This window comes from Pestalotiopsis fici, assembly GCF_000516985.1.
Source record: "Pestalotiopsis fici W106-1 unplaced genomic scaffold PFICI_Scf_1, whole genome shotgun sequence".
NCBI classification, from domain to species: domain Eukaryota; kingdom Fungi; phylum Ascomycota; class Sordariomycetes; order Amphisphaeriales; family Sporocadaceae; genus Pestalotiopsis; species Pestalotiopsis fici.
The window spans coordinates 5048839-5067712 of NW_006917091.1; the positions used below are offsets into that span (position 1 = coordinate 5048839).

Sequence of the window (18874 nt, forward strand, 5' to 3'; positions counted from 1 at the left end):
CTCGCGAAGCTGCCTGCTGCAGACGACGAGGTTAGCAAGGTGCATGATGATTGAGCAGATTTGCCGACTGAACGAATAGGGAGAACAAGCCGCGGCGATTTCAACGGAACATTAGGTTTCGGATCAGAATAGAGAGCAAGCTGAATTATTGATCAGGCGCATCTTGGGCCCTTGGTTGATGGGTACAAGGCTGATCTTGATGGCAAACTTCGGCGAGCTGGCAAGGGCTAGGGAAGCAGGACAGGGCTGTTTTAAAGGAAGTGACAGACGAGCAGCAGCAGAAGCTATCGGATCCGACGCGTCTGAGCAAGTCGAATGGCATTGAGGCCTCGATGACCGGGGCACGTGGTGTCGAGTTTGGTGATGGAATCCGCTGCTCCAGGCGATGGACGGGAGATCCAGGCACAGACGCGGGCGTGTCCAGGGCACCGATGGACGCGGGGGAAGAGGAAAATTACTTACAAGTCATCAACTACACACCCCAGGCAGCACGACAACAAGTCCAAGGGGGTGGTAGAGGAGATGTTGTGTGTCGTGTGGAGGGAATAGCCTTCCCGGTGGGTGGTGGGTGCTAAAGGCCTGTAACTGTGGAAATGCGATGAGAGGATATGGATGACCTTGGGTGAAGGTCGGAAGCGAAGCGAAACTGCGGAAGGCCTAGGCCAAGGGAAAATACTGTTAGCCTAAAATGGCTTAGTGCTCTTTTGGATTGGGAAATGCCACTAGATACAGCAGTAGGTAGTCTTGCACTTGCTTGCTTGACTGGCCGGCGGTGCGCGCGCGCGGGGGCGGGCGGCTGGGCGGCTGGCTGGCTGGCTTGACTCTTTTGGTACCGCCCGTCCAACCTGAGGCTGTATTGTACCAAATTATATCGCCCGTCTGGGTAAAATTGGAAGTTGAGCTCAGTGAACAAGACCTGTACGGCGCACTGCGACGATGAGACTTATTATTGAGTCAAAAAGACAAGAAAAGTCAAGAAAATCTTGTCAATCTTGAAAATGATGGATTTGTGTGTTTGATAATTTCCAAACTTCACTGAAAAGAGAGGTCTTGATGCGCTGACGTTTCTTGGCGCGATGGACTGTGAAGCTATTGGGGAAGATGGAAGGAGTAATTCTGGGGGACGAGGTTGGCTGGGAATTTTTGGAGGGGACCAAGAAACATCTTATACCTTGACGTCCCTGCCTACAATGCCCGTCGTAGCGCACCTCAGGCGGGCATATTGACCATCGGGGGAAGGAAAAGTCAAACTGCAGCCGAGTCCCAACGGGTGTGTCCACACACTTTTACTTTCGTGTTCACGGTTTGGTCTATCGTGGGGTCGACGAGCATCTCGAATATTGCCGGCAGTCTTGCCCAGACTATTCGAGGACGCTGCTTTGCTTGGAACAGCTGGCGTTCCTCTTACTCTTTTCTTGATACGATCTACATAGTTCTCTCTCTTGTTTTTGCTGACAAGAGATGGACTGATCCTACTAATTTGAGCCATGGAAAGCCATTAAGATGGCCTTATACAGAGTCGGGAGTGCCTGAGGCTGTAATTGGAGCAACAAATGACTTTGACTCCTGGCTGTTGGGACAAGGCCCGAGCTCTCAGGTGCCTGTTGAGATCAAGTCAGGTCCACGACCACCACTGACGAATTGTCCACTGTTTAGGAAGCAGGCTCTCTGCCATTTCATGTTTTCGATTTTGTGCAAACAGATAGTCTTATTTGTAATGACAGTCTTACAGCCTTTGTTCAGTTGATTCTACTCCGGAAAGGAAAAGAAAAGAAAAGAAAAGAAAATTGTCTACAGGTAAGACGGGGTTGTCCAGGACTGTCGATGAATGCTAGTTGGTAGACAAACTTGAGTCGTATGTGCCAACCCCTTACATGTTCTTCATTTTTCTGAGCACCATAGAACCTTGCGCTGAGCTTCCATTCCTGGCTTGGTGATAACGCAAGTATTCTCTTCTTTGTCGATAACTCGATAGCTAAATGGTCCTACCCATGACCTTCAATTCCAGCATCAGCCACTCGGGCACGATCTTCCAAATGGCGGAATATCGTTACCAGTACTTAGAAATACATTAACTCTAAATCAATTTCTATTACTTGATTGCTTTTGCTGTATGCTAAGTCAATTATTCGCCAGCTCAGTGGCACAGCTGGACACAGAAATCGAAATAGCATCCCCATTGTCAAATGTAACAAGAAACCGACATGGCTAGAAAGTAATAACCACAAGAGTTGCGCAACAATAGGCTACGGCATGAAAAATACTTTTACGTACCAATAAAAAAAATGTCGAGGTATGCATCAGCGAAAGAGAAACAGTGTAGGGCAAGGCTTGCAGGCAAGTTTTTACTGCCTTCCTTATAAAGCGTCATGATTTGAGCATTAGGTGTGGCATTGAAAGTAGTTACCAGTAAGCATCTAGCACGCTGTTGTTATCCTCTCAAAATTAATCTTTGTCCAATTGCATGCACTTGAGCCAAGTTTGGGGGACTGCCCTGCGAAATCCACCAGCTACCACACGGGACTTGGAATAGTAGTAGTCTTGTAGTTTAAAATGAATTGTACTAGCCAGAAAAATGCGTTTGGTAAAGATCTATATTACTATCTACTTGCACACTGATAATGTAGCATTACCGTCACAGAAAAGGGGGGAGAGTATACACAACGTAGGCAACACTTCAACGCACCTAGTCCTCCTCAATTTCGCCCTCTTCACTACCCGAGTGGATACCTTCGTCAGCCACTACGGCGGGAGGAGGGGGAGTCTTGGGTTTGCGAATCTCGCGTGGCGGAGAGCGTTCACGCGGTGTTCGTTCTCTCTTCAGTCTCTGTCGGGATTATCAGTCATTGTTGCAGGCAAAAACATTGAGGTCTTGCGTACCTTGGAATCTCTCGAATCACGACGATCTGGTTCCTCGTCTTCTTCCCTACGACGACGTGATGACGAAGGACGTTCATCTCCATACGGGAGTTCATCGACTGGTCCACGCTCAACACGTCGTCGATATAGTCGTTCTCTCTCCTCTTCCCTGTCACGCCGCTCTCGGGCATAGTCATCCCGGCGGGAGCGGTAATCACGGTCGCGGTCTCGGTCGCGTTCCCGTTCCCGATCCCGATCCCTGTCTCGCTCCCGGTCGCGATCACGGTCGCGTTCGCGATCCCGGTCTCGTTCTCTCTCCCGGTCGCGGTCACGGCCTTCACGAGTGTCACGATCTCGATGAGAATCCGAGGTGCGGCGGTCAGAAAGTAAGCTCTCAGCCATGCTTGACTTACGGTAGTTCTTCTCCCTTTCGGCAATAGCCTTGCGGCGGTCTGCTTCGTAGGCGTCGGGTTCAGGACTACGACTGTGTCGTGATGGTCGTGCACGATCACTGCGATGAGATCTGTCTCCTCTCTCCTTGTCTCGATACGTACCACGATCAAGAGAGCGATCTCGACGCTTTTGTCGATCTCTGTCTTCCTCCTCACGTTCTCGTACTCGGCGAAGGACCTTTTCAAATGCCCCACGACGGGATTCTTCAGAGGTAACTGCTTGAAATTCAGGAGTTCGCACAAGTCGTGGCCGTACCTTTTCCCATGTGTCATCTGGTAGAATTGGAGGCTCCATATGCTTAATGTAGGAACGTAAATCATCAAAAGCCCGTCGCTGCTGGCGCTCAGATTGCTTGTCGTCCTCGGAGCGTTTGGATTTCTTCTCCTGGAGCTGTTGAGGCATTAGTATCGTATATACCGAGATGAAGGGTTCTGTGGAGCTTACACGATGAAAGATGAGCATTGAAATTTCTCGAGTGATGTTAGCAGTTCGACGATCGTTGTTGACGGCGGATAAGAATTCCTCAAAAGTGGTTTTGGGGGTGAACTCAAAGCGGTTGTCCTGGGAGGCTATTAGTTATATGCGAGAAGTGGGCATTTCGAGATCAATACATACATCCATAACGTCAAGAATGTCATTTCTGGTACCTCGGAGAGCACGTTCTTCTTCTTCAACTACGTCCCAGAAAAGGTCGATTGGGGCCGAACCACTCTGGCCACAAGCCAGCTGATAGCGTTCATCATTTTCGATAAGCGGCAGAACCTGCTTCCATTTGGCGCCAGCCTTGATATGGCCACCTCTTCGAAGCTCCTGGAGAAGGGCAACAAAGTCGTCTCGATGCTTTCGCTCGATACGACGCTTCTTATTCTTCTGATTCTGCCGAGCTTCGTTAAAGTTGCGCTCCAGCGACTTGACGTGGTTTTGGAAAGCCGTAAGGATATCAAAATCACTTAGGGTCTTATACTTCCCGTCATTCTGGAAAGGTGCAGTCGATTTGAGTAGACCTTGAGCTTCCGACCACCGAGTATACGGCTCCAGTTTGAGCTGCGGCAGCAATTCAATTAGACCATCCATGGCGCTCTTACGTAGACTTGCTTGTGTTTCGACATGAGCCTTCTTTAGCTCGTGAATGTAATCTTCAAAGAGCTGCCGGCGCTCGTCGTCGTTGTCCGTTGAGCGAAAAATGGTTTCGCGTTCGATGATGGGTCGCGCTGTTTTCCAGCGGGTGTAGTGCTTGATCTCTGGATGACTCTTCAGCATGGTCGCAAAGTCAGCGCGAAGCTTGGTCATTCTCTCCTTTGCTCGTTCCTTGTCCTGAATGATAACATCTTGGCAGTAATGTTCGAATGCTGCTTTCCTATCCTTTGGGTCCTTGATAGCGCGATACTGAGGGTCCTTGATGGTGGCTCGCATGGCCTGGTCCCAAGTCCAGTCAGATTGTACTCCACTCCGGCGAAGTAGCTTCGTAAAGGCGGCCTCGGCCTCTTCAGCGGTGGCATATTCGGGCTCGTTGCTTGCAGGTACAAAGGACTGTACGCGAGGATCGTTTCCGTAGGTGAGTTGACGAGCTTCGGGGAGCACTTCGCGTTCGCGTGGCTGATCATACGTCGGTGTCATGTACCCAGGGCCAGGCGCAGCGGGGGTTGGGGGACCGCTATCGTGACCGAGAGCGCGCTTATAGGCCTCTGGCATCTCCCAGGAGCTTTGTTTGCTCTCCGTATTATACCAGTACTTGCGTCCGCCCTCGGCAGTATATTCCTTCCACGGCTGGTTGGCGAGGGCGCGCTCGGCGGCCGTCATCATATCCTCTGGCTTCGTCCATTGTGTAACTTTGGTCAGAGTGTTGTAATAGTAGGGTCTTCCATCTGCAGTCTTGTGCTCCTGCCAGGACTGGCCAAGGTGGCCATTGGTTCCATTCATGTTGGGCGGCCGCTTGGTGGGAAATGATGAAAGCAGGTGATGTTGCCCCTGGAGTGTGGTTGGAATAGTTTGTTGCGCGCGACCGCAAGCTGCGAAATTTGTTTGCGTAAAGGCACCTTAGCTCTGGTTGGCTTAAGCTTTTTTAGTTGGCTAAGCAGGTGCGGAAAGGCAGCTCCTAGACAAAGTGACCCGGAGGTGTGGCCTTATTGATACCGTTGAGGCAAGACCCTGAAAATTTACGTATTCCAAGTAGGGATTCTGATCATGCTGGGAGGGATTGCGCTAAACTCGCTCCTATATTCTTCCACCGGGGACACCCTGCTACAGTAGCATTCGGTACGTTTCTGGGCAGCTAACTGCTTCTCTCGCTCTAGCAACGACGGTGAACATGTCATTACACAATATTCACTATACTGCGTTCAAAGTTACTAGGTATGTTTGATGCGATTACTGAAAAGAATCAAACATACCAAGGTTGAATTTTGAGCTGCTTGCGCGTGCTTGCAGCTTCTCCTGCTGTGTACATACTTGGGTAAGGTAATGTATGTCGGCTGGCCCGCACTGTACTCTGTAGCGCCAATTCTAGTTGATACGTGACAAGAATCCATGAATGCGACTGCACGGACAGGGGTGAGGTAGGTGTGTATGCTGCTCATTCAACAACACCATCTTGCGCGACAAGTCCCCTATAGCCACACGTTCTTGGTGTTGCACCAGCGCATTGAGGAAGTTAACACCAAGGAATTGGATCGTAATTGCAGCTTCGACCACACTGCAAATGCCGGATATGTGAGCTTGCGACCTAGAGCAACGTTCCGCGCCAAGTACTTGACCTGCCTTGACCGACCAGCTCGTCTCTACCTTCAACACAGATACAAGTTCGACTGGCCATGCCAACCATGCCGCAGAGCTCTTCCTCGTCCGGTTGGGAGTTTATAGACAACTCAACACTCACGTATTTCATACCACTTGCGACCGACTTCAATGTCGAACAAGTCTTCCGTCCGAATGGCGAGAGCAACACTACCGCCTTGGACTCCATAGAGTATAGGGAGTCGTTATTCTTTGGTATGGCTGATGTCCGACATCCACGAATCAACTTCTCACATTGCTCATCATAGACACCAGATGAATCGGTCGACGTATACCTCGTACTCAAAACACCTGCTGTGGAGGACAAAGTCCTACGATCTTCCCTACGGAGGTTAATCGTATCTCTCGAAGCCAAGATTGTGAACAGTGGTAGTACCGATCGAGACAGCGCGCGGACCTCCGAAATCGTATACAGCGGGACAGTGGAAGAGACACAAGAGCCCATCATCATATCAGAGAACGACAATGATGATGAAGAAGGATACTCTTTTGCTATTTGGAAACTATCCGTCTTCCTTTCGCGGCCTAGAATCAGGCTGCAAAGCCCTTCGGCGGTCTTTGTAGCCAGTGCAGCTTTCAGACCTGCAGAGCTGTCCTTGTCGAGTCAACTGAATGACGGCTATCTTCCAAGTGGTGTTGCCTCGGGCCTCAACTTGCTCGAGTCTCTTGGAAGCGACCCTGCGATGAATGGAATCGAGCCAAGATTATCAGCACTACGTGTCTCCCGCGTGGCCCCGTTGACACCACAAAGCAGAGACCTATCGAAACCCATCAAGTCTTCGCCAAAGCAGCTAGCTTTGCGAGTAGCCCCAGCAGTACATTCTCGCATACGCTTTGCGCGACCAAATACCACACCGCCAAGTCCAACCATCATCGCCATGCTGGAGATAGATTTTACACCATTTTTTGACTGTGAAATGTCCCTTACATCCATCAAGATGTCTGTTGCAGATGGCAGAGTTGAGGACTTGTCTTCGCAACCAGAAATGAGCTTGCCAATGTCGTGTGTGGCTCATGACCACATTACGTTCTTGTACCGCATCGTTCCCGAAGAAATGGAGACGCTGGCCAAGAACCCTACGCGCGACCTAAACATTGCGATAGAAATGACAGCTTTGGAACAGCCCGGCGTGTGCACCCCAAAGCTCACAATGGCATGGACTACGAATGTGGACTTTACTCTGCCTGTAAACCCGGGCTTTGGTTCGGCTCTGCAGCCCATACAGCGCTCACACAGACCGAGCCAGCTCTCCATCAATAGCATGATGTCTCTCGGCTCACCGGCCATTGCGCGACCAGACTCCCTCCCTTCTCTTGAGGCGGCAACGAATAAACCCGACGCCAACCTCCCAGATCTAGGTATCACCGTGACATTTACGGGCCCGCCACCCACGGAGAAGATCTATCCCGGACAAGTTTTCAGTTGGTCAGTTCTGGTGGTGAACCGCTCACCACCAACTTCGCATGCTACAGCGCGAAAGCTAGCCCTGGTTGTAATTCCCAAACGGCGTCGCAATGAAACCCGCGTCAACCGAGCACCGTCTATTTCGCCGGCAGCAGCGGCCACGACTCCTCAACCTCAATCCAAGGCGCCGCATGCCGACCGAGAGGTGGCCGATGCCGTTCTCGATGATCACATTATCCACTCCATTCAGAGAAGTAGCGTGGTAGATAGCACCGAGGTCGTATCTCTGAGCGCCGACGTGCGTGTTGGACCACTGGCACCTGGCTCGTGCCACGTTGTCGAGCTCCGGTTCATGGCTGTGAAGACGGGCATCCTCGGCATCGAAGCCGTGCGGGTCGTTGACCTCAACAGTGGAGAACATGTAGATATTCGCGAGGTACCCTCCATTATCGTAGACTCTCCCGAAGCTCAATCCGTTGCTAGCAAGGACTTGGAGCTAGAAACAAGCAGTGAGCGCCTGGTTACTGCAGAGGCCTGAAAAGGTCATCGACGAGAAGGATGAGATCATTCTACAGATAGCCATATAGTAATGCAATATGATCATTTTCAAGCAAGTGCACATTTCCACCCAGTGAGACTCGAGGCCAATATTTCATATCAACCAGGCCTCGGGCCACATGTTCTAAGCAGCGCTATTCACAACTCGAACCAAAGGCACAAAGCACCGCTTCGTAGTGAGAATATAGATAATATTGTATACCTAGTAAGTACTTGTGTATTCCACTCGTGTTGTCGTACTCTGTACGACAAACGCAACCTTCCTGCGACGAGAGAAGATGATGCAATAGTAATTGAAAAGACGTATGTACATTACAAATAGACACATTCGTTCCTTCGACATGTCCAGCTGAGATAGAAACCAGCCTTTTTTGTTTTTCTTTTCGGGAGCCCACTTTATCCTGTGAAACCATCCAAGGTTTCCTAAATCCAACAGCGATCAAAGGAGTGAATCCGGTAAGGGGTAGTCGCATTATCATGGTCCATTTTGTCATGGGATTTTTTTTCTTTTTTTACTCATCGGCCTTGCCTTGGCTGCGAGTCTTCCTGGCGGTCTTGCCTACGGGGGCGGGCTCCTTCTTTTCCTTCTTGGGACGCCCAACCTTTTTGATAGTGTTGCTCACCTTGTCGGCAACTCTCTTGATGGGTGACTCTTTTTGCTTCTTCGCGGCAGGTGCCTGCTGCTCGGCTGCCTCGTCGCCATTGACCGCAGCAGCGGCAGGTTCCTCGGCCTTGCGCTTCTGTCCCGACTTGGGCTTCTCCGCAACGAGCTCGCTGACGGCGGGCACCGCTTCGGGCTGAGAGGGCCCGGTGGTTACTGTGGGCTGCGCGTCGGTCACTTCGGCGTCCTTCTTCTCCTCAGAAACCGCCGTGGCTGCGGGTTCTTTGGTAGGCTCTGGGCTGACTACATCTTCCGCAGCCTTGAGCTTGGTGGTTGGTCCCTCCGGATCGGGCACTTCCTCTAGGGAGACTGGCTTGGGGGGTTCATTGGATAGCTCCTCATTCGTAGAAGCTGCAGCAGCACTGGGCTTTGCATTGATTGGCGCAGAGCTGGTCAGGTTGTCGCTGGGCTTTTCCGGCTGTGCAGCCAATTGATCGGCCTCGGCCTCTGCTGCCTTTACAGAGTCTGTGCCTGCTCCTGCTGTCTTGTTAGTCTCCATCACCTGTGCGCATTGCGGCGTAACAAGACTCCTGTGCATGGTTCGAAGCTAGACAGTATCACATTGATGCTGATTCCGGATGCGCCAACCCTCCCACAGTGAAAGAGACTTGCGCAGATGCATTGATGGCAAGTTCCCAACCGTACAAGATTATGAACCTTAGGCTTTTGCTGCTTAACTTACCTGGTGCGGTAGTTGCTCCATTCACTGGTACTGCGGTCTCTGATTCTCCAAGACCTTTTGAAGGCTCGGTTTCGGATGTAGAAGCCGGTACTGGCACTGATGATGTCTCATTTGTCTTGGCAGGTTCATCCGCCGAAGCAGGAAGTGTAGAAGTTGGGTTGGCGCTCTTCACTTCTTGTGTTTCTGGAGGAGTTGGCGGCGCATTACCACCAATGGTGCTGGCGGGCTTGTTGGCGACTATACGAATGCATTGGCGTTAGCGCATCCTGTCGCGCAGACGGCGCATATGGAGCATTGCTACATTGGGAGCAGACGATTAGACAATGGCCACTTGGCTGCCTAGCAATCCGGTCACATCTACTATGCGACGATGAAAAGCTGGAATAACTGCGCGCGCGCGGAGGATTGTTTGGGTGCGCATGTTGGCGTACCTGGGTTGGCGCTCTGAGTCGCGAGGTCGGCCATTGCGATGACGTAAGGGGTTAGTCTGGTGAAGCTCTATAAAGTGTTATGCGCCGGGCGGTTTTGCACGCGGAATAATACGAGACGGTCGCCGGCAAATATGTCGTCGAGTAAGACGGGGTTGCAACAGTGAGGTCGAGAGCTTGCAATTTGCTCGATGGGAAGTCGTAAGACTTGCTATAGGCGGCGGCCACACACGTGGAAAGAGAAAAGGATATGTCAAAAGGAGCAACAAGATGAGAGGTTGGGAGGTGGTAGAGTGTGTACCTTGGATGTAAGTGAAGTGAAGTAAGGTGAGGTGAGGTAGGGTTGGATAAGCTGCAAGCACGGTAGAAGCTCAAACAAATTAGAGTCAAGGCGGATCGGGAAAACAATGAACAAGAAGCTTTAGAGACTGGAGTCGTGTACACATTTACCTACGTAAGTGTGTAGAACAGACAGAAGTAAGAAGTACGGAGTACTTTGGTTACATCAGAGACGCACAGCTGCACGCAACCTACCTATTGCTACTGGGAGCCCAGAGGAGGTATCCATCCGTCACAAATTGCCTTGCCTGCCTACCCCCAGTTTCCCTCGTGGAAAAGTGACTAAAACCTAGGTACCAAGCCTACCGATTGCCGCAAGGAAGGGAAGGAAGCAATATGTGTGTGCGTGTGTGAGTGAGAGTGTGTGTGTGCGCGCAGGATCAATCTCCGCAGATTTCTGTTGTCCGTGTTTCTACTTGAGCTTGGACTGGATCGGGGAAACAGTGAGAGGGGAAAAGCGCCGGCGCACGCGGGTGAGAAAGAGACTGCATGTGGTTCAGCTTTGTTAAACTTGGATCAGCGACAGATCGAGGATCAAGCCTCCAGCCGAAGGAAGCCACTCGCCAGCCCGGCATAATGCTTGAGAATGCAGCTCCATTGGCGAGTCGTCGAGTTTCTGACAATACCTAGCAATAGGCTAGACGAGGTACAGGTACGTGCCAGGCTTGTGACATAGCAGATCCTCTCTGACTGGTTTCTGTGTCTTGTCTATGCTTGTCTAGATCTGAGAGGCGCACTGAACCGAGTCGAATTGGATCGAACCTGCTGCCAAATTCTTTGGCCCAGTGCTGTTGTGCTCTCGTATTTTGCATCTCTTGGGGGGTTCCACAGCACAACAGAAAACACCACACATCAACCAGCTTCGGAGCATTGCAAGTAGGTATCCCACGATGACGTGCATTTGTTTGTTTGCGCAAAGCAGGAACAGTAATAGTAGTGATACCAAACTGATTCTGGAATGTTATTGTGATTACCTACCTACATCAAACGACTGTATCATTTGCTGCAGGACGCATCGACCGACAGCCTCCAGTAGGTAAATAAGCAGACTGTTGAATCTCATCTTCGATAGCCGGGGGCCTGGCTGGCAGTTCGGAACTGATCTTCCTACAAATCTTTCGTCTCGACTCAAACCTCTCAATGGCTTTGTGGGGAAAATAGCGGGGATGTATTAGCTGACTGCTGAATGACGAAATCTGCACGGACCAGTCAGCGAAAAGAGGAGCCAAGCCAGATGCAGGTCCGTCCCTTCGGGGCCGTCCTCGGAACCAGTATGATTTCTGCGTCTCTTTTCCAGTGGCTGGCCGCTACCAGCTGGTAGGTTGATTTTCAACTACCGCTCTTCGATCGTTTCTTGATTGACGAGTATATTATATGAATATATTATATGAATGTTGTTGCTTATTGCAGCAGCAGCACATGTAGCGAAACCGCCATTTACAGTAGGCGATCTTCCTCTTCTTGACCCCCAAGTGTCAGATTCACTAGGCCAGCTCTATTGCAGCGCTCAATCCGCTCTGCTGCGACAACACGAATGGCCTGATAGGGCGGCGGCGGCCCCCCGCACGCCATTAAAAGGTTATCAGAGCAAATGCTGAGCCAGCCACAAAGCTTTCTCTAATGGCCAGACTTGGTGTCTCCCAAAGCAGGTCTCGGCCGTGTGTGATCAGTCTAGCATCTGGGAACATGCTCGGCACTCACGTCTCAATGAGTGGCCAGGAATCGAAGCAAATGATTTCCCTCTGCAACAGTCCTTCGCTTCTATCCGCCTCATGGGAAAAAACGTCATTCCTTTTGCTAAGCAAGAAACAGCTTTATTGATATCGAGCCTCTCAGCCTCGTAGAGACGGAGATGCCGAATTCCGTCCGCCAAGTTCTTGGATTGCAGATAGGAAGCTTGCCACGTGACTTGGCGGCCGGAAGCGGCTCTGTGAGTGGACAAGACCGGGCCCGACGCATACGCTGCTTCGGGGCCAAGATGACGGATGGACTGATGATGCGAAGCATCACATTTATATGACCAAAGTGGTGGGAAACCAAAAGTCTTGGAGTGGCTTCTGCCAATGTTGTGACAATCTGTAATACCAATCAGCAGTCGCCTCCCGACCGTTTGGTTCTACTAGGACCATGTCAAGCCCATGCTGCCGTGGCCTGAGGTCATGTTATAGAGTTCTTGGGTTTTTGGCACCAAGGTGCTAGATTCATGACTTGATGCTGGGCATCTCCACGGGCTGTCAATGTTTCCATGATGTTGCAAGTATATAAGTTGGGTACCTGCCCGAATGTTGTCAAAGAAAATATTCTAGAAATCAAACGTCCTGACGACGAATGTCTCGGTCACATTCCATGAGCTACCAACCACAGATTTGCCAAGTATTCTCTCTGCAACCCGGCTGATCATTATTGCTCATATCTCAACTTCATGGAAGTGTACACAATCTCTCGACTCTCCGCGGCGACTCCACTAGTGCTTTACAATGGCCGGGGAATTTGAAAAACATCCCTTCCTTCTACCAGTCCAAGATGTCGCCAAACAATTTGACACGGACATGGAAAGGGGTCTGACGTCTGCACAAGTTGCCCAACTACAGGAAAAATTCCCACCGAATGAGCTCGACGTTGGTGGTGCCATCCCTTGGTACACCATTTTTTTGCGACAACTTCTTAATGCCATGATCCTGGTAAGTTCTGAGCATCTCATCTTGGAGAGACGAATGCAATAATACTAAGAAAACAGGTTCTCTTCTTCGCAATGGGATTGAGTTTTGGTGTCCAGGACTATGTTGAAGGTGGCGTCCTTGCCGCTGTCATCTTTCTCAATGTCTCTGTTGGTTTCTACCAAGAATATGGCGCTGAGAAGAAAATGGAGGCTCTGAGAGCGCTGTCATCCCCTAGCGCACATGTTTTGCGTGATGGCAAGACTCAAGTCATCCCCAAGTAAGTTGCCCTGGTACTGGTAGTTTCGACACAGTCTGCTGATGCCTTGATATAGCTCGGAAGTTGTCCCTGGAGATATTGTCCTCCTGAAAATGGGCGACACTATTCCAGCCGATCTCCGTCTTTTTGAAGTGATGAATCTAACATCAGACGAACAATCCTTGACCGGCGAATCTGTGCCGGTCGAGAAGATCGAGCAGCATCTGGAGTCCGAGGAACTAGGCATTGGCGATCGAATCAATATTGCATATGGAACCACCGTCGTTCGCAAAGGCCGTGGTCGTGGCATCGTGATCGCAACTGGTATGCAAACCGAGGTTGGCAAGATTGCTGCCTCCACGACCAAGAAGAACAGAAAAGCCGGTCGTTCCATGAATTACAAGAAATATGGAAAGCGTCAACCTGTTGTCGGATTGACTAAGCGCATCTGGGACTTTGTGGGCAAGTTCTTGTGAGTGTTTCGAATCAATATTCTTTTCCCCATCATCAAACTTATACGGCTAACCCGGCGCTTTAGGGGCCTGACTGAAGGTACACCACTACAGATCAAATTGTCCAAGCTAGCCTACATTTTATTCGGCTGTGCACTCGTTTTGGCAGTTATTGTGTTTGGCGTCAATAAGTTCAATGTACCCAAAGAGGTCATCATTTACGCAATTTCCACTGGCATCGCCATTATACCCGAATCCCTAGTGGCTGTTTTGACAATAACAATGGTCGTGGCTACCACAGTCATGAGAAAAGCCAATGTTGTCGTGCGAGATCTTTCAGCGCTCGAGGCACTCGGTGGAGTCACCAACATCTGCTCCGACAAGACGGGAACGCTCACGCAAGGCGCCATGATTGTGAAGAAGGTCTGGATTCCACGCAAAAAGGTCTATACTGTTCACGATTCCAAGGACCCCAGCAATCCTACTATTGGCCGCGTCACCTGGGCTGAGGCGGATGAGAACAAGCCTGGTGCCGATCCAGAGAAGCGTGACTTTGACCAAGAGCGAAGTGCTACTGCGCTCAAGTTTGATGTCCCCGACGAGAAAGCCAACTTTAGATCAACCAAGAAGAACGAGGCTGAGGCATCCATGACCGCTGAGCTCGAAGCATTCCTTCTTTCTGCCGCTCTATGCAACTTGGCTACCGTCCGCCAAGAGACAGAAGCCAATGCTGATGAACGCAAGTGGAAGACAACAGGCGAGCCCACTGAGATTGCCTTGCAAGTTTTCGCGCATCGGTTCAACAAGGGCAAGAAGACCCTAGAGGGTGAGGGCGGCTGGAAGCAGGTCGCCGAATTTCCATTCGACAGCTCCATCAAACGTATGTCGGTGATTTACAATCATCCGGACATCGATCACAGTATGGTTTTCACAAAGGGCGCTGTCGAGCGGGTCCTGGACTTGTGTACAAGTGCTGGCGTTGGAGACTACGCCGAGGAAATGACTGACTCGTACAAGGAACTCATCCTCAAGCAAATGGATGATTTTGCTTCTCAAGGGCAGCGTGTGCTTGCCATTGCCTCGCGGCCGTGGCATGGCCACTACGATGAAAAGTCCTCCTCCGAAGGCCACGACGAGGATGATGCGCTACGAAAGTCAGTCGAGTCGGGCCTCACTCTCGTTGGGCTGGCAGGCATCTACGACCCTCCTCGTCGCGAAACCACCCCTGCGATTGCTGAATGCTCCACGGCGGGTATCAAGGTTCACATGCTCACCGGCGACCACCCAGCGACCGCAACAGCCATTGCCAAGGAGGTTGGAATCTTGCCGCACAATATGGGAATCTTCCCAGCCGACGTTGCCGATTCCGTCATCCAAAAGGCCTCCGACTTTGACAAGCTCTCAGATGCCGAGATCGATGCCCTGCCCGAACTTCCCTTGGTTCTAGCCCGCTGTGCTCCCGACACAAAGACGCGGATGATTGAGGCGCTCCGTCGCCGAAATGCCTTCATGGCCATGACTGGTGACGGCGTGAACGACGCACCATCGCTATCTCGTGCCGATGTCGGCATCGCCATGGGCTCCGGGTCCGACGTAGCCAAGTCGGCAGCCAAGATTGTGCTGACGGACGACAAGTTCAACTCGATCGTGGCCGCCATTCGGGAGGGGCGGCGCATGTTTGACAATATCCAAAAGTTCATCCTGCACCTTCTCACTTCCAACGTCGGCGAGGTCATTCTGCTCATCTGTGGACTGGCGTTCCGAGACAGCACGGGATACTCGGTCTTCCCAATCTCTCCTTTGGAGATTCTCTGGATCAACATGCTCACTTCCTCCTTCCCGGCCTTTGGGCTCGGACGTGAGCAAGCTTCGCCAATGGTGATGCGCAAGCCTCCGCACGACAAGAAGCGCGGCGTCTTTACTAACCAGATTCTGGTCGACATGATCGTCTACGGGCTGTTGATGGGCATCTTGACCTTGATGTCCTTTGTGGTTGTAGTATATGGCGCCAATGGTGGCAATCTCGGACACGACTGCAATGGCGCCTTTTCCGACGCCTGCATCCCCGTCTTTCGCGCCCGTGCTACGGTGTTTGCCGAGCTCACCTGGCTGATTCTGATTAGTGCCTGGGAATTCAAGGACCTCCGGCGCTCCATGTTCAAGCTCAATCCTGATTCTGACTCCAAGTTTCCCTTCTTCAAGGATATTTACGGAAACAAGTTTCTATTCTGGGCCGTCGTGATTGGCGGTGTCTCGGTCTTTCCAGTCGTCTACATTCCCGTGGTCAACACCAACGTCTTCAAGCATACCGCTATTTCGTGGGAGTGGGCGATTGTCGTGGCCGCGCTATTCTTGTTCGTAGCTGGCGTTGAGTTGTGGAAGATGACCAAGCGTGTCTTTGGCCTGTTGGAGGACAAGGCCGTGGTCAAGGGTGCCTTTAGCCAGGGAGAGACGGAGGGTCGTCGGTTCACACACACTATGAGTTTCAGCAGTTTAAAGAGCTGGCGCAGCTTTGGAAAGAAGAATACGAGTGACTCTAGGATCAACAACGTCTCTCGAAGTGTCTCGAAGAGCAGGATGTAATTGCAGCATGATAAAGTATATGGTATTTCAGCAAAGAACAAGGGCTTGTGTTTAGGAATAATGATATATGGAGAATCTACTTTCAGATCTAAATGGCTTGGTCTAGGTATTTGATATTATACAGATAATGATCAATATGCAGTGCGTTTTCTCGATTCCTTGCCGTGTTGACTCTATTTCCAGAAAATCTTCCCTTCCATCAGCCGCCTTGCAGTACGAAATACGGTGGCAACTTCGAGGTCTCCGTCTTGGTCGTACTTGGCATCCACCTTTATAGTGCCACTCGCATGATTAATGACGAGGCCATCACCACCATGTTGTACGCATTGATATACCGTACTGCCTGGCAGCTTGGCAGCCGCCGCCGCAGCCAAGGCCACAGTGACGGGTATCGCCTTGTGCGGCTGGCCGACCGACAGCGCCCGCGCCGTCAAACCTTCCTCGGCGGGAGACACCATGGTGATCTTGGGGACGCTACCAGGTACCTCCTCCGGCGACGGCGCGAGACCCATCAAGACGCCGGCCTGGCGGCGAATCTTGTCGAGCGTTGCGAGCAGCGTCGGGTGGTCGTCGATTTGCTGCGGCGTTAAGTCGCCCGGGACCCCGAGGTCTGACGCGAGCACGAAGCAGGCAGGATTGGCAACGTCGATGCACGTCGTGGCGACGCCTCCGATGAGATCGGTCGCGGTGCCCGACGGCAGCAGCTTGCCGGTCCGGGACCCGGCCGGGCGGACAAATTCTAGCCGTACGGGCGCCGCAGTTCCGGCAACACCGTCAATCGCCAAGTCACCGTGGGCAGCGGCCTCGCCCTCTACAACGGGGAAGACGGCGTGAATGATCTTGCCCGTGTTGGTGTTGTGGATGCGGACCGTGACATCGCAGGGCACCGCAGTCACAGGCACCTCAACCAGGCCCGCGTCGACGGCAAAGGGTCCCACTGCCGCCGACATGTTGCCGCAGTTGCTCGAGTAGTCGACATGGTCGTCGCGGACGCCAAGCGACACAAAGGTGTAGTCAACGTCGGCGGTGTCATTCGTCAACTGCGACCGCCCAACCACGCACACCTTGGACAGGCTCGAGATACCACCGCCCATGCCATCGAGCTGTCGCCCGCTCTGTGCGTCTGGGCTTCCGATCACGCCTAGAAAGGGTGCCCGCCAGGCTTCTCTATCTGCCGGTAGGTCGTCCGCCTTGAACATAACGGCGCGCGAAGTCCCGCCGCGGTAATAGGCTGCTGGCAGAGAGTGCTGCTTGCGCGCTGTGTGATTCGAGCGACAGGGCATGACCGGCCTCGCAATCGCATGCCCAGTGACCTTCCGGCCAAGATGCCGAGCTCCATGCTGTTGGGAAATGAAAATGTGCCGCAGGCTGGATATACCGGCTGTGCAGACAGCAGGGAAATGGCAACGAACCATTGTACTGCTCTAGGATTGTTACATCAAAAATGGCTTATCGCCCATCATGGACAGAATGTGGTCATTTCTCTGTTTGTTAGTAAAGAGACAAAAGGTGCTGAAACCATGTCCAAGATCGACCATCTTGGAGCCGGGGCCGGTTAGTCTAGCCGATCTGGCCCCGCATTGTTCTCCGACCAGATACCTATACCCAGAAGCAGGGGATGTGAATTTGCAGTGGTTCATGATGAAATTTTCTAGAAATGCGATTTAATTCTTAGTGTCCCACGACGATATGTGTAGATGATTCTGTGATGGAGAAAATGCGAAAGTCAGCCTGCCAGAACACCATCATCAGCTCTAGATGGCGTCTATTGTCAATTTGTCAACGACTCTCATGTAAATCCGGGTAACACTCACATAATTCCAAATTTGTTTATACTACTGCGTCAGGACTTCGAGTACGATCTTCTCTGGTATGCTGAAATCGAGCGTGACTGTGAGGGCACACCACACATGAGAGGTAGTCTTGAATCTTGATGCATCCTGCGCTAGGTGTGGAGATTGATGATCCTGTTTTCGGCCGAAATTGAGGAGGCAAATGTAAGAAAGACGGCCGTGGATGAGGCTGTGATAAGTCATTTACTCCCTCCATTTAAAGACTTTTCCGCCTTCCGGTCGAGGGCATGTCCTGACTGGGCAATACTATGTTGTTTCATGCCACTACGAAGCTGTCGAAACATGCTAAGACTCGAGAGACCTCCTAGTACAGATGGCGGCAACAGTGAGGACCTGAAGCGCTTGAAGAATTTGAGTTTTCGATTTCTACTTGCTTGATGGATACGTCGTGGATTATTGAAGGGGCTCGTACGGGTCGTCTCTATGGCACTTCGAGCTCTACAAGAGTATACTCATGTAACATGGTTCATCATAGTTGGCAGGTGCGAATCGGCAAAACGGTCTCTAGACAGACCTGCAATGTGGTTACGAGATTGCGGAATGAGCTAAGCCGTTGCAGTAATGTAAGAAAAATTCTTCTCAACAATCATGTTAGCGGCTAGGATGAGCTACAAATCGGCTCACTCGATGAGTGATGCAACAGCACCGAAATGGGAGACTATCAATCTAAAACAGATACATTGTGTACAGAACGGGGCTTTTATCTACATCTATCCTCTATTCAAACTCCAAATATGACTCGATAAGATCGTTTGCGTTTTTTCTTTAGTATCTCAAGTGGTAGACTAAAGGCTTCTTGTGACTAAGGGGGACGTCCAGCGCCCAATAGCTCGACTCTGATACTTGGATTTGGGTAACTGGGCAATGACCCCGCATCCCTATGCGTGTATAT

General features: G+C 51.4%; 5 protein-coding genes across 5 annotated transcripts; 2 read left to right on the forward strand and 3 right to left on the reverse strand.

Moving 5' to 3' along the window:
• Positions 1–2686: 2686 nt before the first annotated feature.
• Positions 2687–5232, reverse strand: PFICI_01485 (uncharacterized protein; the record flags this gene model as incomplete). The annotated part of the gene is made up of 4 exons (XM_007830066.1): positions 2687–2827; positions 2881–3702; positions 3757–3873; positions 3928–5232. The coding sequence occupies 4 exons, from the start codon at positions 5230–5232 to the stop codon at positions 2687–2689; spliced, it is 2385 nt and encodes a 794-aa protein (XP_007828257.1).
• An 899-nt stretch (positions 5233–6131) lies between these two features.
• On the forward strand, positions 6132–8048 carry PFICI_01486 (uncharacterized protein; the record flags this gene model as incomplete). Its single annotated transcript, XM_007830067.1, has 2 exons — positions 6132–6300; positions 6361–8048. 2 exons carry the CDS (start codon positions 6132–6134, stop codon positions 8046–8048), a joined length of 1857 nt encoding a protein of 618 aa, XP_007828258.1.
• Positions 8049–8580: 532 nt separating this feature from the next.
• Positions 8581–9876, reverse strand: PFICI_01487 (uncharacterized protein; the record flags this gene model as incomplete). The annotated part of the gene is made up of 3 exons (XM_007830068.1): positions 8581–9276; positions 9326–9648; positions 9843–9876. The coding sequence occupies 3 exons, from the start codon at positions 9874–9876 to the stop codon at positions 8581–8583; spliced, it is 1053 nt and encodes a 350-aa protein (XP_007828259.1).
• Positions 9877–12655: 2779 nt separating this feature from the next.
• Positions 12656–16129, forward strand: PFICI_01488 (uncharacterized protein; the record flags this gene model as incomplete). The annotated part of the gene is made up of 4 exons (XM_007830069.1): positions 12656–12859; positions 12916–13115; positions 13171–13566; positions 13633–16129. The coding sequence occupies 4 exons, from the start codon at positions 12656–12658 to the stop codon at positions 16127–16129; spliced, it is 3297 nt and encodes a 1098-aa protein (XP_007828260.1).
• Positions 16130–16302: 173 nt separating this feature from the next.
• On the reverse strand, positions 16303–17412 carry PFICI_01489 (uncharacterized protein; the record flags this gene model as incomplete). Its single annotated transcript, XM_007830070.1, has 1 exon — positions 16303–17412. The coding sequence occupies one exon, from the start codon at positions 17410–17412 to the stop codon at positions 16303–16305; it is 1110 nt and encodes a 369-aa protein (XP_007828261.1).
• Positions 17413–18874: the final 1462 nt, after the last annotated feature.